Source organism: Schistocerca serialis, chromosome 4 (genome assembly GCF_023864345.2).
Source record: "Schistocerca serialis cubense isolate TAMUIC-IGC-003099 chromosome 4, iqSchSeri2.2, whole genome shotgun sequence".
Taxonomy (NCBI): domain Eukaryota; kingdom Metazoa; phylum Arthropoda; class Insecta; order Orthoptera; family Acrididae; genus Schistocerca; species Schistocerca serialis.
Genome location: NC_064641.1, coordinates 286680558 through 286698719, shown reverse-complemented (window position 1 = coordinate 286698719; position 18162 = coordinate 286680558). Strand labels below are relative to the sequence as shown.

At 37.1% G+C, this 18162-nt stretch overlaps 1 protein-coding gene across 1 annotated transcript in view; it reads left to right on the top strand.

Annotated features, from left to right (window-relative positions):
* Positions 1-17627, top strand: part of LOC126474399 (cationic amino acid transporter 3-like) — a 147107-nt gene extending 129480 nt beyond the window's left edge. The window contains exons 11-14 of the mRNA XM_050101868.1: positions 4008-4204; positions 4297-4463; positions 5099-5207; positions 17512-17627. Coding sequence (XP_049957825.1) covers positions 4008-4204; positions 4297-4463; positions 5099-5207; positions 17512-17627 — 589 coding nt within the window. The remainder of the gene's footprint in view (positions 1-4007; positions 4205-4296; positions 4464-5098; positions 5208-17511) is intronic.
* The last annotated feature ends 535 nt before the right edge of the window (positions 17628-18162 follow it).

The following is an 18162-nucleotide window of genomic DNA, read 5'->3' as shown; positions in this document are numbered from 1 at the left end:
TGGGCATGCAATTCGATTATCAGCTTCTTATGAGGAATAGTATCAAAAGCCTTTTGAAAATCTAGAAATATGGAACCCATTTGAGATCCCCTGTCATCAGCACTCATCACTTCATGAGAAAATGGAACGAATTGTGTTTCACAAGAATGATAATTCCTGAATCACTGCTGACTGAGTGTCAATCGCTCATTATCCTTGAGGTAACTCATAATGTTTGAACACAGTTTATGGTCCAAAATCCTACTGCAAATCAACATCAGTGATATTGGTCTGTATTTCATGGGATTATTTCTACTTCTTTCTTGAGTATTGGTGTGACCTGTGCAATTTTCCATTCTTTAGGTATGGATCTTTCCTTGAGAGAGTGATTGTATATGACTGCTAACTAAGGAGCTATTACATCAGCATACTCTGAAATGAATCTAATAGGTACAAATCTGTACTAGAAGATGTACCTTTACTAAATGATTTAAACTGCTTCACTACACCAAGGGTATCTACTTGTAAGTTACTCATGTTGCCAGAAGTTCTTGATTCAAATTCTGAAATATTTACTTTGCCTTCTTTGGTGAAGGAATTTCAGAAAACTGTATTTAGCAACTCTGGCACTGTCACTGGTAACATTACCATTGCTACCATACAGTGATGGTATTGACTGTGTCTTGTTACTTGTATACTTCATATATGGCCAGAATCTCTTTGGATTTTCTCCCAGATTTCGAGACAGAGTTGCATTCTGGAAACTGTTAAAAGCATCTTGCATTGAAGTTCACACTAAATTTTGAGCTTCTGTAAAATTTGGCCAACCTTGGAGATTTTGCATTATTTTAAATTTTTAATGCTTTTTTCATTATTTCTGCAACATTGTTCTGACCTGTTTGGAATACCAAGTGGGAAGTGGGAGGGGGGGACTCCATTCCATCCATTGCTATCGATACTATTTCTCTGAATCTAAGCCACATCTGGTCTACACTTTTTATAGTTAGTTTAGAGATAACGGAGGCTGTCCCCTAGGCAGCTGTCTAGTGAATTTTTATTTGTTGTTTTAAATAGATATATTTTGTGTTTATTTTTTGTGGGTTTGGATGTTGCAGTGTACAGTCTCGCTACAGCAATGTTGTAGTCACTAATCCCAGTATCCATCATAATGCTTCCTATTTGGTCATTGTTATTTGTTGCTGAGAGGTCACGTATCTTTTTGCAACCATTTACACTTTGAGTGGGCTCCTGAACTAATTGCTGAAAATAATTTTTGGAGGAAATATTTATTTGGATTTCAGATGATGTTTTATGCAACCACTGACTTTAAATATGTATTTTCACCAACATATAAAGGTTAGATTTAAGTTGCTACCAAGTATAATTGTGTGAGTGGAGTACCTATTTGAAACAAGACTCAAGTCTCCTTTGAACTCTTCAGCAGCTGTATCACCATAGTCAGGTTGTCAGTAAAAGCAACTATTTATTACCTATTGTCAGTTGTCAAATGTAACCTCTATGCATACAAAATCACAGGAAATATCTACTTCATTTTTGCTACAAGATAGACTACTTCTAACAGCAGCAAACACACCACAACCAACAGTATTTAATCTATCCTTTCTGAGCACCATTAGGTCTTTTGTAAAATTTTTGGCTGAACTTATCTCCAGCTTCAGCCAGCTCTCAGTACCTACAATGATTTGTACTTTAGTGGTTTCTATTCGTGCCTGGAGCTCCAGCCCTTTCCCAGCGCAGCTGTGACAATTTACTACTATAATATGTATGGTTCCTAGGTCAAACCTTGTCCTGTATTTGCCCTACACCCTCTGAGACTGAAACCCTTTTTGTTGTTTCCTTAGACCACTGCACACAGCCCCCAATACCCATGTACCTGTCTCCTGTGTGTAGTGGACCCCAAACCTATTAAGTGGGACCCAATACCCCACCACACTACCATGCAAGTGGAGTAATCTGCAGCCTACATAGTCACAGAATCATCTGAGCCTCTGATTCAAACCCTCCACTCAGCTCTGTATCAAATGTCTGCAATCAGCCCTCTTGCTAATGTTACAAATGGTGAGCTCTGCTTTCATCTCACAAGCCAGACTGACAGTCTTTACTAATTTAGCTAGATGGATGAAACCAGAGAGACTCTCTTCTGATCCAAAGAGGTACACATCATTAGTACTGACATGAGCCATCACCTGCAATTGTCTGCACCCTGTGCTCTCCATGGCATCTGGAAGAACCCATTCCACACCTTGGATGATTGCCCCAGTATGCACACTAAATGCACATTGGATTTATTCCCCTTCTTGGCAGCCACGTCCCTAAGGGCCCCATTTATATGCCTACCATTGGAGCTCCTAAGTATCAATAATCCCAACCTCTGTGGCTGTCTGGATCATGCAGCCTGAAAGGCTTCCACTACAAAAGGAAAAGCAACAGCATCTGGCTCAGGATCTTCATTAACCACAGACAGCACTTTAAACCTACTTGTCAGATGCACTAGGGAGACATTTTAATGGGTCCCCCAGAAAGTCTTTCACTGCCTCCCATATCTTGGGATAACTCCCAGTTGACAACAGGTGAAGGGTGAACCTCATGTGGGCAGTAACTCAAGCATCATCATTAGTGGGCCAATTGGGGGACCACGTTGTATGTGCTGAATGCCCTCAGATCTGCATGTGCATCGGCAACAGCCTCAAAGTGCACCTCCTGGAGCTGTGAGTGATGGCCTCCATGTGAACATGGCAGTCACAGTCCCTCTCCATACTGAAGACGATGGAGCTGTACGCTACACAGTTAGTAAAAATACTAGACTGCTGAGTAAGCACACGTACATGCAAGAAAGTGAAGAATTAAACTGCTAATTTATTGTCAAGCCTGTCCTATGGTCAGCATTTACATTTGCCAGAGTGGCCATTGCAGTTGTGATGCACATCGCCTGCAAAAGCATCCATGATTACAGTAATATCATTGGTCATTGATTGGGCAGGTGTGCTGCTGCTCCTACAGTGGCAGCATGATGTGCACGGTATGGTATGCTTTCAGCAACAGGCCCTTGCCTTTGTCTTGCATTGTTATATACTAGAACACTGTTAACATGAATCTTTGATTCCTAGCAGAACTCTTGTCTGAAAGAAGTATGAATGAGCTGTAGAAATAGACTATAGGCAAAATAAATAACAGCAAATTGACTTTGTGCCACAAAAAAATTATTATTAAGGTCTACACTACAGTAATTTCACTATCGTGAAACATAGTGTTATTCAAAATCATCAGTTAGATGGTAAAAACAATATTAATAGAAAACCTCCATTTCTTTGAAGGCCACACTAAAACATTACAATGCTGCAAATTTCACTGGTCTCGAAGAATCAAAAACGAAAAATGGAAAAATGAAGAATAACTTCATGGAAAATTATTATTTTTCTGCCATATAAAATGAAGGTCTTTCCTGTATTTATTATAATATTGTTTTAAATATAAATTTCTATTATCAGTATTCGATGGAAATCATCAACTGGGTGGTAACAAGAATATGTATTTGAACTAATTCTCTGAAGACCACATTAAAACATAACAGGTCTGTAAAATCAGTGTGTTTAAGCTGTCAAAGAACTGAATAAAAGATAAATTATGGGAAACTATTGTATTTCTGTTTTTCAAAACAGATATGTTCATTATAAGTATTCTGTGGAAATCTGTTTCAATAAATTCTTATAAGAGGGCTCTTCTGCATGATTCTGACCTTATTGGTCACACAGGATCAAATAAAAATCACAGGAGCTAAGATAGGAAATTCAGTATTTCATCTGTATTATCTAATATAGGTAATAGATCCAATGGCACTACAAAGAGGACAGCTTCTTGTCAGATATAAATCAATTTTCAAAAACAATTGTAATTCATAATAATATAACAACAAAATGATAGTTATATGTAATGACTTTGAAGATAATTATTTAATTGTGTTTGATAATTTCTTGTTTTATTTGTCTGTGTTGTTTTTATGTTCGTAGGTATACAGGAGAAACTGAAGACCATCTACAAATTGAGGAGAAAGATGCTGGGAAACAAAACACAGATTCAGCTGAAGGAACCAGAATTAAACAATCAAATATTATAGCTACTGGGAGACAAATACTAAACATTGACAAATTTAAAAGGCCAACAAAATTGTCAACAAAAATTGTTGCATATGAAATTGTGTTATATTGTAAGACACACAGTTATTTGATCAAGTACTTACTAAGATTACAGATTTGACACAAGTATTCTTGAAAATATTATCATTTCTTTCTCTTTCAGTAATCCTATGCATCCTGACATCACAGCTTGTAATACAAGCAGGCTCATCTATTGAAGCAGTAAACCCATTGGCCATATCAGGTCTCATTATTGTTTTACTGTGTATTGTCTGTATATTGATTTCCATTGGACGGCAACCAGTGTCAGAAAAGGAATTAACTTTTAAGGTACACAAAAATTGATGATATGGTAAACACTATTAAAGGAACTCAGTTTTAAAGAACTTGAGAAGTGGTGGTATTTGAGAATTGTTGTACTGCATGAAGGGATCAAATTTTGTATAATGTGCAGAATTTTGGTCCCTACCAGATGTATCAACATTTCAGGTCAAATTTTGAATACTAAAGGAAAGTAATATTGTAGAACACAAATTAGTAATTGCAGTCCTCTCCAGTAATACTATATAAAAGGCGAGATTATAATGTGTTAAATCTCAAGACATATGAAGTCCATGTTATGAAAGTCATTTCAAGCAGTACTAACCAAGCATATTGATAATATCATCCATTCCTTACAGACTGAGAAAAAATGCAGGTAGCAGGAAAACTAAAGTTTTGAATGATTCATTGATTTTATTTTGTTTGTGAAATTTCAATTTGTCATTCAGCACTCATTCCAAAAGGATTACAATATTCCTAGTACGGGTAATTATATGTTATCCAGAAGCTGCACACTGGACAAAAATTCAATATTCCAATATCTTATAATTGCTTATGGCATAAACTTGGTGCATGCATATGTAGAACTGCTCATCTATAATTGTAATTGTAGTTTGAATAATAAAGAATTTTTTTTATTTCAGGTACCATTTATACCAATTCTGCCTGCAATATGTATTTTTGTCAACACTTATTTAATGATGATGTTGGATGTATTCACATGGATCCGATTTGGTGTATGGCTCATTATAGGTAAATATACTAATTGTTTTAAGAAGGTAGTGTTCCACAGCTCATAAATATTTAAAAAAAACATCATTATTCAGCACCAAGAGCTACTGACAAAAATTCCTTTATTGTATAACCAATTTCAGTCCACAGACTATTATCAGGGCTCCTGTTTACCTTTGGTATGCAGGATATCTGATGATAATCTGTGAACTGAAACAATATAGTAAAGAAATCTTCACTAGTGGCTCTTGCCAGGCAGTAATAAAATGTTTACTATACAATTTCTGTGTTTTTTTAGTGTAGTATAGTGCACTAAAGGAACCATTCATTGTTCATGTCAACTTCATTGCTGGCAATATAAAAAATTCCAGTGCATGTTAGTATTTCCTTATACTCAACATAATAATCATCCACCAGGAGTGGGCACAAATCAAAATAAATGATAGGACAATGGTTGTGTAGGGGATAGGAAAAATAAAAAGACTATTTTCAGCAGAAGAGCAAATTTAAGTATGATATGAACAGAGAAAGATAAATATCACAGTCATCAAAAACACTCTGGAGGGGTGAGGGGAATACAAGAACAGTATAAAATAGCTGGGGGAGACACAAAGGGCGAAAAAGGTAATGGAGAGTATTGGAGAGAAAGATGAAAGTTCAACATCTTGTTGATGATGTGGCCTTTATAGGTGGGACACAAGTTTGGATAGGACAAGAATGGGGAATAAAAATTTCCATGTTGTTTTATGAGGAACCATCCCAGTTTGCCTTAATCAGCTTGGGAAAATAGCTGGGAACTTACATCATGGGGAGGATGAAGGAGAAATCAGAGATTGATGGAGAAGGTGGGAAATGTAGGAGTCAGTGAGAGGGATGACAACACAGAATAGGAGAGGGATAGGAAGAGGAGATGTGGAAGAGGGAGAAGTGGGAGCAGGAGGAGGATTGTGGAAACAGAAAGGAAGTCAGGCAAGGAGAGGAAACACAATACGGTGATTGGGTGGGAGGGAGAGGAGAGTGAAAGAAAAAGGGGCAAGAGTGTAAAACTGAGAGGTTGTGAGGAACAATAATGAGAATTATGAATGGATGCTATGAGTGTGGGAGTTATGTCCAGAGATTGGAAGAATGGTGCATAACGCAAATAGATGGGAGTGTGGTAGGGAGAGTGTGATGGTTGTTGTATTGATGACAGGTTAGTGGAGATGGTGAAGTGACGTAATGATTATGATGGAATGGGGAGTTAGGCCAGTGGAGTAGTTAAGAGGAAATTGATAGAGGTCAGAAGGAAAGAGAGCAATATAATAGGAGGCGACAGCAGAAGAGGAACAGAGTTTAAGAAGGAAAGCGAAAGAGAGATAGTCCCCTATTGTAGAAAGGTAACTAGGGTACAAAAATTAAAAGTACATGCAGATGCTTGTTATAATATAGTCCCCCAGCACTCTGTATCCCACTGAATTTTTAATCTTTCACTTAATTATATTCATGCTAGATTTGTCAAATATCTGTTGTGCATTGGTCACAACTTGCAGTGGAAGACATTCCTTTGTCATCTGTAACCTTCTTATCACCAACTCCCATGATCCATCAATAACACTTTGTCTTAACTTCATCAGTTGAAAATTATCCAGATGCAAACTTTTCGGTGCACACAACAATTAGACACTATGTGCCACTTTCATCCAACCGTCAACAGGTACACTTTTTAAGAGTTTGACAGCTCCGATCTTGCCTCTGTCACTTCCAAAATCCCTCATAGGAAAAGCGTATCTTCTGTAACACCTACCACGTAAAGTCTTAAGACCAGCCTTAAACTAATAATTATCCCTGTGGAAAAGGCTCAGTACTGTGAAGAAAGATGAGAATTCAGCATCTTGTTGATGATGTGACCTTTATAGGTGGGACACAAATTTGGAAAGGACAAGAATGGGGAATAAAAATTTCCATATTGTTTTATGAGGAACCATCCCTGTTTACCTTAATCAGCTAGGGAAAATAGCTGGAAACTTACATTGTGAGGGTCAGATGGTGATTTGAACCCTGCTCCTCCCAAATATGTGATAATCAATACGCCAACTCACTTGGTTCACTACTGTGATAGTATACTACAGGAATTAGCTGATGGAGAGTATTTGCCAAATGGTAGATTACTGTACTTGCAAATCTTAACACTGAAATTCTCTACCACATATCCTACTTGATCTGAATACTTGCAAATGTCTTTCACCTGAAACCACGTTTCCTAAAACTCATAAGTCCAACTCCCTTGTATGCCTTATTGATTTTGGTCACTCTGCATCCGTCAGAACATATTGCTATTCTCAATACTAGCTTCCCCTGTTCAGATGGTTTTATAAGACTCTCTGTCTACAGAAAAAACCACTATCAACAGTACTTCATCTGTGATGTACACACATCTACCTAACTCAAAAGGCAATACCCTACATAGGGATATGATGGATTCTGTACATACAGCGACAAAAAAATTTTCTCGGAAAATGCTAGAAACCTCACCAAGTATGATAGGGCCATATGGTTCACAACTCACCTCTCATGTCATTGTTCTATGATCCCCTAATACTTTCTGATTCATTGTCATCATTGCACAGTACCAACAACCAACCAGCACCTGAATGTTGCAACAACATTATTCCACATAATTAAATTACCTTTCATCATGCACTGGGGAAAAAAATACTGCAAAGATCTTTGCTGTACAACCATAGTAATATTTTGCAGCTTACCAGTATTTGGTCCATCTATTTATCATTCATGCTTCCAACATCAAGCCTCCTTTGATCATACTCTTGTAAATGACACATTGATAGATTTTTCCCACACACCCAAATCAAAAGTTAAGCATAAACAGAGAAAAGGAAAATGGAAAGAGGAAAGGTAAGTAACTACTGTAAATAGCCATTAACATTACCCAGCAAACTTATTACCATGTTCTCATATCAGAAGACAGGCTGTGGCAGTGGAGGCTCTCCTGTAAACAGCAGCTTACTGGGAAGATTTGCCTGCACGAGTACAAGCAGATGGGTGGCTGCACTGCCCTATACATGAACTACTGCCATCCAGAGCAGGAGGCTAGCTGTGGCTGAAGTGAGCCCATGGTAGCCCACCAGCTGGAAGGCAAAGTCTCCAGGAGTGGAACTAGCCCAAGTAGTTGACTCATTTATGATAGAGTCCAGTCTCATGCAGGCACCTTGCAGAACCCCATTACCTCGTTGCCCAGTATGGATGTATCTTCATAGTAGCCACTGCCAGGCTAAAAATACTTTGGTTAGAAGTGATGGGTTTTTATACTGGTTAGGTGCTCATATGCTGTGCCAATGTGCTGCTTCTAACAACATACACTGAAATAAGGCAATGGACAGTAGGTGTGCCAAGTAGCCTGCCAATGCTGTGATCAGACCACCTATCTCGCCATTGGCAGTACTGCAAGCAATGGTCCCTGCAACCTGTCTGCAACAGCTGTTATATCCTATGGGGTATCTCCACAGATCTGCAGCTTGTATAATGAATTTTTGACTAACAGAAAAACTTGTACTAATATGATACATGATAAATGGAGATAGAAATGAAAGTAACATCTTATGTGTCATAAGCAAGCAAAATAAGACCCCTCAATACTCATAAATATTGTCTCAAATAATGTCAGTAGGACTATCAGATTGTTAATTGATGATTCTGTTGTCTACAATGATTGAAAGGCAATTTAGAAAGACTTAGGCATAAATTTCCATAAATTTAAAGAATGGCAGCGCTCTTTAAATGTGAATTAATGCTAAAAAATATTCGTAACAGAAGCAACGTGTTAGTATCTGCTTACAAGATTAGTGCTAAACTTCCATTGGCCATCATTAATGCTAATCTTCCATTAATGCTAAACTTCCATTTTTTCCAATATTTAGGTATAACACTAAGAGGTAATGATGAATGGTGCCACGTATTTTTTCAAATACAGGCAATTTTATGTATAGATGTTTATAACTGTCTAGGCCAGTTTGACAACCCAAACCCAAATAACTGGAGGATGACACGTAAGAAATAGTAAAATTTTATAAAACTATGGCTCTTACAGTACTTCTTTATAACTGTCTAGGCCAGTTTGACAACCCAAACCCAAATAACTGGAGGATGACACGTAAGAAATAGTAAAATTTTATAAAACTATGGCTCTTACAGTACTTCTTCATGGCAGTAAATGCTGGGTATTGGCAAAAAGAAAGTAGTATAACCAAATACCGAAACATATAATATGAATGGGTACAGAGAAAGAACCGTAAATGACTTTTCAAACTAGCATTAGCTTACAATCCAGCAGGAAGAGGACATGTTGGAAGACCTAAGAAGCAATGGACAGACAATATGCGAAGCCTGAATGGAATCAATGCATAATCCATGAAGTGTAGAAGAAGAAAAAGTAGACAACTAAGAAGTAATACGAAATGCAGCAATCTGTGAAAATCAATTATAGGTAAGGCAAATGTGGATTTAGTGGAAGGATTCTCACAAACTGCTGTGCACCTGTACAGGAAATCACAGACATGACCAATTCCATAACACTGTTTCATCATTTGCAGTCCTTCTCGAGTAAGAATGACAGTAGACATAAAGTGAATTCAAAGATGTGCTGTTAGTATCATAAACAGTTGGTACAGTCCATATGAAAAAGTAACAAAAATGTCCAGAGATTGTAAATGGGGCTCTTTGTAATAAAGATGACACGATCATTTCAAAATCCTCTAGGGTGAATTTAGAAAACAAGTAGTTCAGGAAAACCATGTGACAGTTCTGCTTCCTCTATCATATATTTTGCACTGGAATACCAAGGAATACAGGTGGTTCCATTTCCCTTACTTAATACACAAATGAAAATGGACAGAAAGTCACTATTATTGGTGCAAAGAACTCTCTGCCAGAAGCAGTAAAGTGACTTGTAGGGTATAGTGTAGTCACTTAGTGGAGAAAATTTAAAAAAATACTGAGTATTGGACCAAATTTGTAATTGGATTGAGGATAACCTTGCAGACAGAACTCAACATGTTGTTCTAAATGGAAAAAATTCAAGAGATGTAAAGGTAATTTTGGGAGTACCCTAAGGAGTGTTACAGACCCTTATCTGTTTATAGTTATACTGCCCGAAGGGCACCCAGAAGGGGAGGAGGAAATGAAAAGAAACTTCCCAGATTGAGAGGGTGTGATATGTCATTTCAGTGGTTATAAAATGGAGTCAAATTTATAAAGAACTGTAGTATGAGCCCACGTATCAGTACGACGTTACACACACTCTTTCTTGGACACATGCACTAATTTGGTTGGAAATGGTGTCATAAAGCCATTGTATCCACTCCTAAAGCAATCTGGAGCACAATTGTTGTAACTTATCATGGATATCCTGGATACTGCTACTCTGATCCCACATATATTCTATGAGGGACAGATCTGCAGATCTTGTTGACCAAGGAAATAGCTTAACATCATGCAGCATCTGACAAATAAATGTGCCGTGTGTGGCTGAGCATTGTCCTGTTTAAAAATTACAGACAGTTTTGTTTCCCTTTATTAATGCATGAATGGAAAAGGACAGAAAAATTACTAATATTGGTACAAAGTGCACTCCACTATATGCATTAAAGTGACATGTGGCGAATATTGCAGTCATTATGTAAACAAAATTGAAAAAAAAGTAAGTGTTATCATTAAATTCAGGACTTCCTTGCAAATAGAACTTAATGGAACAAAATCAACAGATGTAAAGGGAATTTGGGATTAACCAAAGGGATTGTTACAGGCCCATATCACTTTACAGTTCACACTGCCTGACAAAATGTGAAGCATACAGAATAGGAGGTGGAAATGAAATGAAACTTCACAGCTTGAGAGCATATGTGATGTTATTTCAGTGATTACAAAATCGAGTCAGACTTATAAAAAACTTGACGGAATGAGCTCATATATCAGTATAATATTGCAAACCCTCTGGTTTGGATGCAAGCACTGATTCGGTTGAGAGGGGTGTCATATTCACTCCTGAGGCAAACTGGCCCATGACTGTTGTAGACTGTAGATTGTATTTTATTGGTCCTGTTGTCTACATAGCAGCTTATGCATAAGACATTGGACAAGTCAAGTTATAAATATACAGGCTGAAAGTAATTTCAAGGCACACATATTTAAGCTTACAATAATACACTTTACACACAAGTATTTATATAACACATTTCATAAATTTAAATATTCTTCAATGGAATAAAAGCAGCGATGCTGTAAATATGACTTTAGAGATTTTCCAAATGTATTGACCTCAGCGATAGCTTTTATGTTTTCAGGAAGTTTGTTATAAAGCTTAACTCCCATGTGAAAAGTACCTTTTTGGCACAGTGCTGTGCTGATTTGAGTCATATGTAAGTTCCTGTTTTGTCTGGTAAAGTGCTCATGTATATCACAGTTTTTTTGTAGCCTCTGGTCCTTGCCTATTACATTTAATTTAAAGAACAAAAGGGTTTCCATAATGTATACACACGGTAATGGGGGAATACCAGATTTCTTAAACAGGGGTTTACAAGAGTCTCTAGGCTTGCACCCAAACAAGATTCTAATGGCCCTTTTTTGTAGTTTAAAAGTGCTATTAGCTATTTTAGAGTTTCCCCAGAAGGTGACCCCATATCTAAGACGAGAATGAAAGTACACATGATATGCATTCAATACTGTTTTCTCACTACAGCATGATTTTAATGAACAAAGAAGATAACATGTTTTGCTCAGTTCTGCATTGAGACATTCAATATGCTTATTCCATCTGATGTTACTCTGCAGCCAAAGTCCTAAGAATTTGGTTTCAGTACTGTTACCAACTGGTTCGTCATTGATAGCGACTGATGGGATAAACATGTCCTTGTTAGGAACATTGTGGAATTTTAGAGCAACGGTTTTCTTACTGTTTATTACAAGCTGATTACTCTGTGCCCAGCTGCTAAGTTGTTTCGTGACCGTGTTTACTGTCTGCTGTAACTGTTCATCGTCGTCTCCTTTTAGTAGAATCGTAGTGTCATCTGCAAATATGATTGATTTGTGTGCATCAATATTTAAGCTTAGATCATTTATGTACAGAAGAAACAGAAGGGGTCCCAATACGGATCCTTGGGGTACACCACATTTTATTTGTTTATAGTCAGATAAGTGATTAGATACAGTTTTTAGTTCAATATTTGTGTGCTTGACGCACACTGCCTGCATACGATTTGTCAGGAAGGAACTGATCCACTTGTTGGACAGACCTCGAATACCATATCTTTCTAGCTTTGATAGCAGAATTTTATGGTCCACCATGTCAAAAGCTTTTGACAAGTCAATAAAGACTCCTATTGTTTCCTGTTTTTTGTCCATCAGGTTTAGGATGGAATTGATGCACTCATAGACAGCAGTTGTCGTTGACCTCTTATTTCTGAATCCATGTTGTTCATTACATAGGATGCTGTTTTTATTTATAAATTTCGTAAGTTTCTCATACATAACTTTTTCCAGTACTTTAGAGATGCAGGAGGAAATTGTGATGGGTCTGTAGTTATTTACATTGTCTTTATCCCCTTTTTTATATACAGGAATAACTTTTGATGTTATTAACACATCAGGGAAAGTGCCTGCCTGAAGTGAGCAGTCGCATAAATGTGTGAGTACTTCAATTAGGTTTGATGCGCTCTTCTTTAACATTGTTGCAGGTATACCATCAATACCTGCCGATTTGGAATTTTTTAGTCCTTTTATTGCTTTAGCTACTTCATCTTGTGAAACAGAACTGATGTACATTGATCCTCTACATGTACTTATTTTATATTCATTTGCCTGGATGCTCTTAAAGTTTGATTGTAACATATTTTCAGCAACACTTGTGAAAAAGTTGTTAAATGTGTTAGCTACTTCTAAGGGGTTTGTTACTTTTTTATTTTTATGTGATAGTGTTATATTTTTCCAAGGTTGTCTGTATTCTCCACATTCTTTTTTTATAACACTCCACATAGCCTTTGATTTATTAACTGAATTATAAATGATTTCATCATTATGCATTATTTTTGCTGCTTTTATTACTTTTCTTAATATTGTGGAGTATTTTTTATAGTATGCGCATACTACAGGTGAGGAATTTTTCGAGTTACATATTTCATGAAGTAGTCTTTTCTTCTGGCATGAAACCCTTATTCCCTTTGTGATCCAGCTGTTTGTTCTAGAGTTTCCCCGTATGGTTAATGTTTTCAGTGGGAATGCAAGTTCAAAGAAATGGGTTAATGTATCAATGAAAGTGTCGAATTTTTCATTTATATCGTTCCTTTTGTACACTCCTAGCCATTTTTCTTTCTGTAATAAGTTGTTGAAGTAGTTCACATTATGCTGATTATAGCTTTGATATGCTGTTCTAAAAGACATGTTGTTAATAATACTGCCTTGTACTTTTATGCTTAATATTTGAGCAAGATGATCACTGATTCTCTATATCCTGTATACTATCACTGCTAGACCCAATATGTTCTATCAGGGACAGATCTTCAGATCTTGCTGACCACATGAGTACCTTAAAATCATGCATAAAGTTAACAATGAAGTGACCCATGTGTGGATGAGTATTATCCTGTTGAAAAATGTCATCATGATACTGCCGCATGAGAGGTAACACATGAGAATGCCGGATGTCCATGACATACCACTGTGCCATCAGAGTTCTCTCTGTCTCAACCAGTCAAGACCTGACATCACATCCACTGGTTCCCCAAATCACAATGCCAGGAGTAACACTGCTGTGCATCCCCAAAAGATTGGAAGTATGGGTCCTCTCCCCAGGTCACTGCCATGCTTAATGATGATGGTCATTTAGGGTAGTGCAGAACTATGATTCATGACTGAACACAGTGCAATACCCTCATCAGCGATCCATATTTCCCAGTCAGGCACCACTCCAAATGCAACTGCTTGTGTTGTAATGTCAATGGCAGTATACACATGTGACAGTAATTCTCTAGTCCGGCTGCTGTTAGTTTCCAATCATTAGTGCAGGATGATATGTAATGTTGCTGGGATTACGGTGAGAGTTTATAGCAGGTGAAAATGTGATGGAGTTATGATGTGATTTGTGCACAATAGGGTGATCCTCCCTTCTGGTGACCAGATGGGGTCAACAAGTATGCCTGCCCTTACATTCCCATGCAGACAAGTGTCTGCTCACTGTTACACCAGAATGCCCCAAAAACCTAGATGGTGCGTAATATGACTAGTCTTCCAAAAGAAGACTAATAATGAGCCAGCTTTGAAACTCTGTCAGGTGCTGATAATGCTGTTTCAGATGAGAACACAGCACCACTGTGTACTTCACAGTGATCACTCAACATCTGACACTGTCCACACCCTTTAAATGCTGTATCAGGCATGGTATCAACACAGATAATACCAGTGCACTCTGGTGGCCATTCTACCTGCCACTAATAATTGCAACACTAAATCATACCACTGGTGGTATGCACATGTACAATTTCACATTGACATCTGACCAAGTCTTCTATGTGCTTCACTTTTTTTTGCCAGGCAGTGCACTGGGTAGTGATAGTTAAACATTTGCAATTTGAACCAATGTAGATGGAAAACTATTTATCATATGCGTATTCAGCTTTATAGGAATGATGTTCAGTCTGTCCATTGCTGGACACAATGTGCAGTCTTCAATTAGTGCATGAGCTCTATCATGAGAGCTGAACATTCTACTGTTTGAAAAGATCTGTGAATAATTGTGTAATGGTATATTAGTGTGGTACCAGGATGTCGTGGATGCAGACAGTCATCACATTGAGCAACATTTGTAACCTGGAATCAAAACATGGTACACAACTATCAAATGTTACCTTCTCATGTGGAAATTAAAATGTGTTTCCTTTAGTGGTTTATTCATTGTTTCTCTTCTGCATGTCCTTACAAATGTTTGCATAATGTTTCATTTTCCTGCAATCACTTGTTTTTCATGGGCCCCTCTCAAGTAGTGAAAATTTAATTATAACCAAGTTATATGTTACTGATATAGTGGATAATGTTGAAAGTTCCATGAGGCTATTTACAGATAATGCAGTTGTTTATAAGAAGGATGCAATGACAGGAAACTGTAGTAAATTCAGCAAGACTTGCGAAGAATAGATTAATGATGCAGGAACTGGCAGTTACCCTGAACATGTATAAATGTATCATATAGTGCATAAGGAGGTGAACAGATCCACTATCCTTTAATTACATTATTGGCAACGAATTGCTGGAAACATTAAATATCATAAAACACCTAGCATTAGCCATTCAAAGGGATGTAAAGTGGAATGATGACTTAAAACAAATAGGAAAATCAGATGACAGGCTTATATTCATTGGCATTGGGAGAATCTTAGGGAAATTTAATTCATCCATGAAAGAAGTAGTTAACAAATCACATGTTTCACAAATTATTGAGAATTCTTCACATGAATGGTACCATCACTATGTTGGATCAATAGAGGAGGTAGAGAATATCCTGTGAAGAACATCATTTAGTTGGTGGAAGAACATTACCAAGATGCTCAACAAACTTCAGTGGCAGACATTACAAGAGAAGAGTTGCATATCACAAGGTGTGTTTACTATTGAAATTTCATGGCCTACGTTCCCAGAGTAACTCATACACATATCATAAAATGTTAATGACAAGAAAATTCAAGAAACTAGAGATCACGCAAAGGCTTATTCACAGTCGTTCTTGTTACGTGCCTTTTGTGAATGGAATATGAGAAGAGGATAAGATGGTAGTACCAGAAATATGCTTTGCCTCACACCATACAGTGGCTGGTGGAGTACAGATTTGTATGAAGATATTATTTAGAACCTTTTCTCAGTTATGTATTTTGGACAACCTAGTACAGTATAAATCCTGTGACTGAGCTGTGCTTTGTTTTGTAATGCCTTTTTTTTATCCTGATACTGGAACATATTTTCTTTTCTTGATTAGACATAACTTTTGGATATAGTCTCTAGACTTAAGTTTATGATTATTCTTAACCTATTACCCAACCATAGGTAAAGCAACTTGGAATATTAGCTATATCATTAAAAAAACTGTCCTGCAACCTTTGTGATAATAACCAGCCACTGACCAAATCAAGTGAATTATCAGCACAATATGGCCAATCAACTGCAGTTTGTGCTACTCATTGCCAAAGATAAGATCAACACTTGCTTTGTGACTCATGCTGTATAAATGTTCATCTGCAATAACAATTCTGGAGTTCACAAGTGGTAAATGTCCTTTTGTTATATCTTGAGGTCCCACGATCCATTCACCTTAACCTAAGCTATCCTTTTTGTCCTCTCTAACATTCTCTTCAGATTCCAATCCTCTCTGTAATTAATTTTAGGTCTTTATAATATTGCCTATTCTAGCTTTATTAATCATCAGAATTTGGTGTTTGTTATACATTAATAATGTCAATTTTTCTTATTTGTACACCCTTTCTAACACTCTGTTTGTTACAGCTCTTTTATTTGTTTCCTTTCTCCTTATAACCTGTTCCCCCTTTCTGTCATGTATGTAACACAGTCCCCTCTATACCTAGCACTGTGAGTTGTCCTGCAATCCTACACCCTGCCTTGCACCCCACCTTGTACCCATTACATGCAAATTTGCACTCTTGCGCCACCCTCCTCTCCCTTCATAACGGACCACCAGTTACATCACACAACAGTGCAGTGACTTTCATGTACCTAAATGATAACTCTTGTGTCATCATATTGATCCCTCACTACTATATTGGCAGAATTGTACCCTGTCCTATGGCCATGCAAGATGAGCAGACAATCAGATTCATTCTCCAGTTAAACAGGTTAAATCAAGACTCATTTGTGAATGGACCAGTACCCCACTGTTCCCAGGCTCATTTGTGGTGGGCAAGACAGTGGGTTTGTTTTAACTGCTTGTCTGCCTATGCATTCATGTACAGGGTATTAGTTCTACTTCTGGATCAAGTTTAAGCTTTGCTTTTTGTACTGTCACAAATAATCTCTACAGTCATTTGCTGGAAAGAAGTAATAAAATATAAAGATGATAAGGAGACACAAACAGCAAGAGAAAGGTAGGCACTTATAATGCTGTGTGTTGCTCTGTGAATTTTGTCTGACCGTAATAGATATCTCCAACACAGTAATTTATGTGCAGTTGAAAACTTTGTGCAGCAACTGTGAATGGAATGTGTGTGGTAGAAAAACACTGCAAGAGATAAGTTGTACCTTAGAGTTAGTTATTGACCATTATTTTGTAATTTTTCAGGGCTCTTGATTTACTTCACAATTGGTTACTGTATCAGTGACCCAAAGGACAAAAACACAAATGATGTTACTGCACAGGGGCTGGATAATTTGGCATACACGGAAAATGCTGAATGAGCTCTGTTGCTGCTACAATAATGTGACATATATATGTATATACAGTAACTGGATAAACACAATTCATCATGGATAAAAAATCTTTGTAGCTTGCGTGCTTCTATCTGTATTTGTTTTTTATTAATTTGTAATGTTTAACAATTCACAAATATATTTATTCAGTTACTTTTTTAATACAAATGTAGCTTTGAGAAACATATGAATGTTCATGATTATCCCTATCATCATTAAGTAAAATACGTACAACCATCCATCATCAATGACAAGCTGAGAACACTATAGGAATCTCATCAATACCAAATTGTAACAGTGACACTCAGTATACTTGTGACACTAAGAAATCTGGGTAATTGGGTTTGTATGAACTCATTGAACAGGACGATATTTGCTACTGGCAATAGTGCTTTTCAGTTTTCCCATAAAAAACAGCACATTTTTACACAGATTAACAACATGAGGAAAAAACTGCTGCTGTACATGGAATATTTGTACAAGAGTTGCATTATCAAAAATAACTCATCTCTACTCAACAATC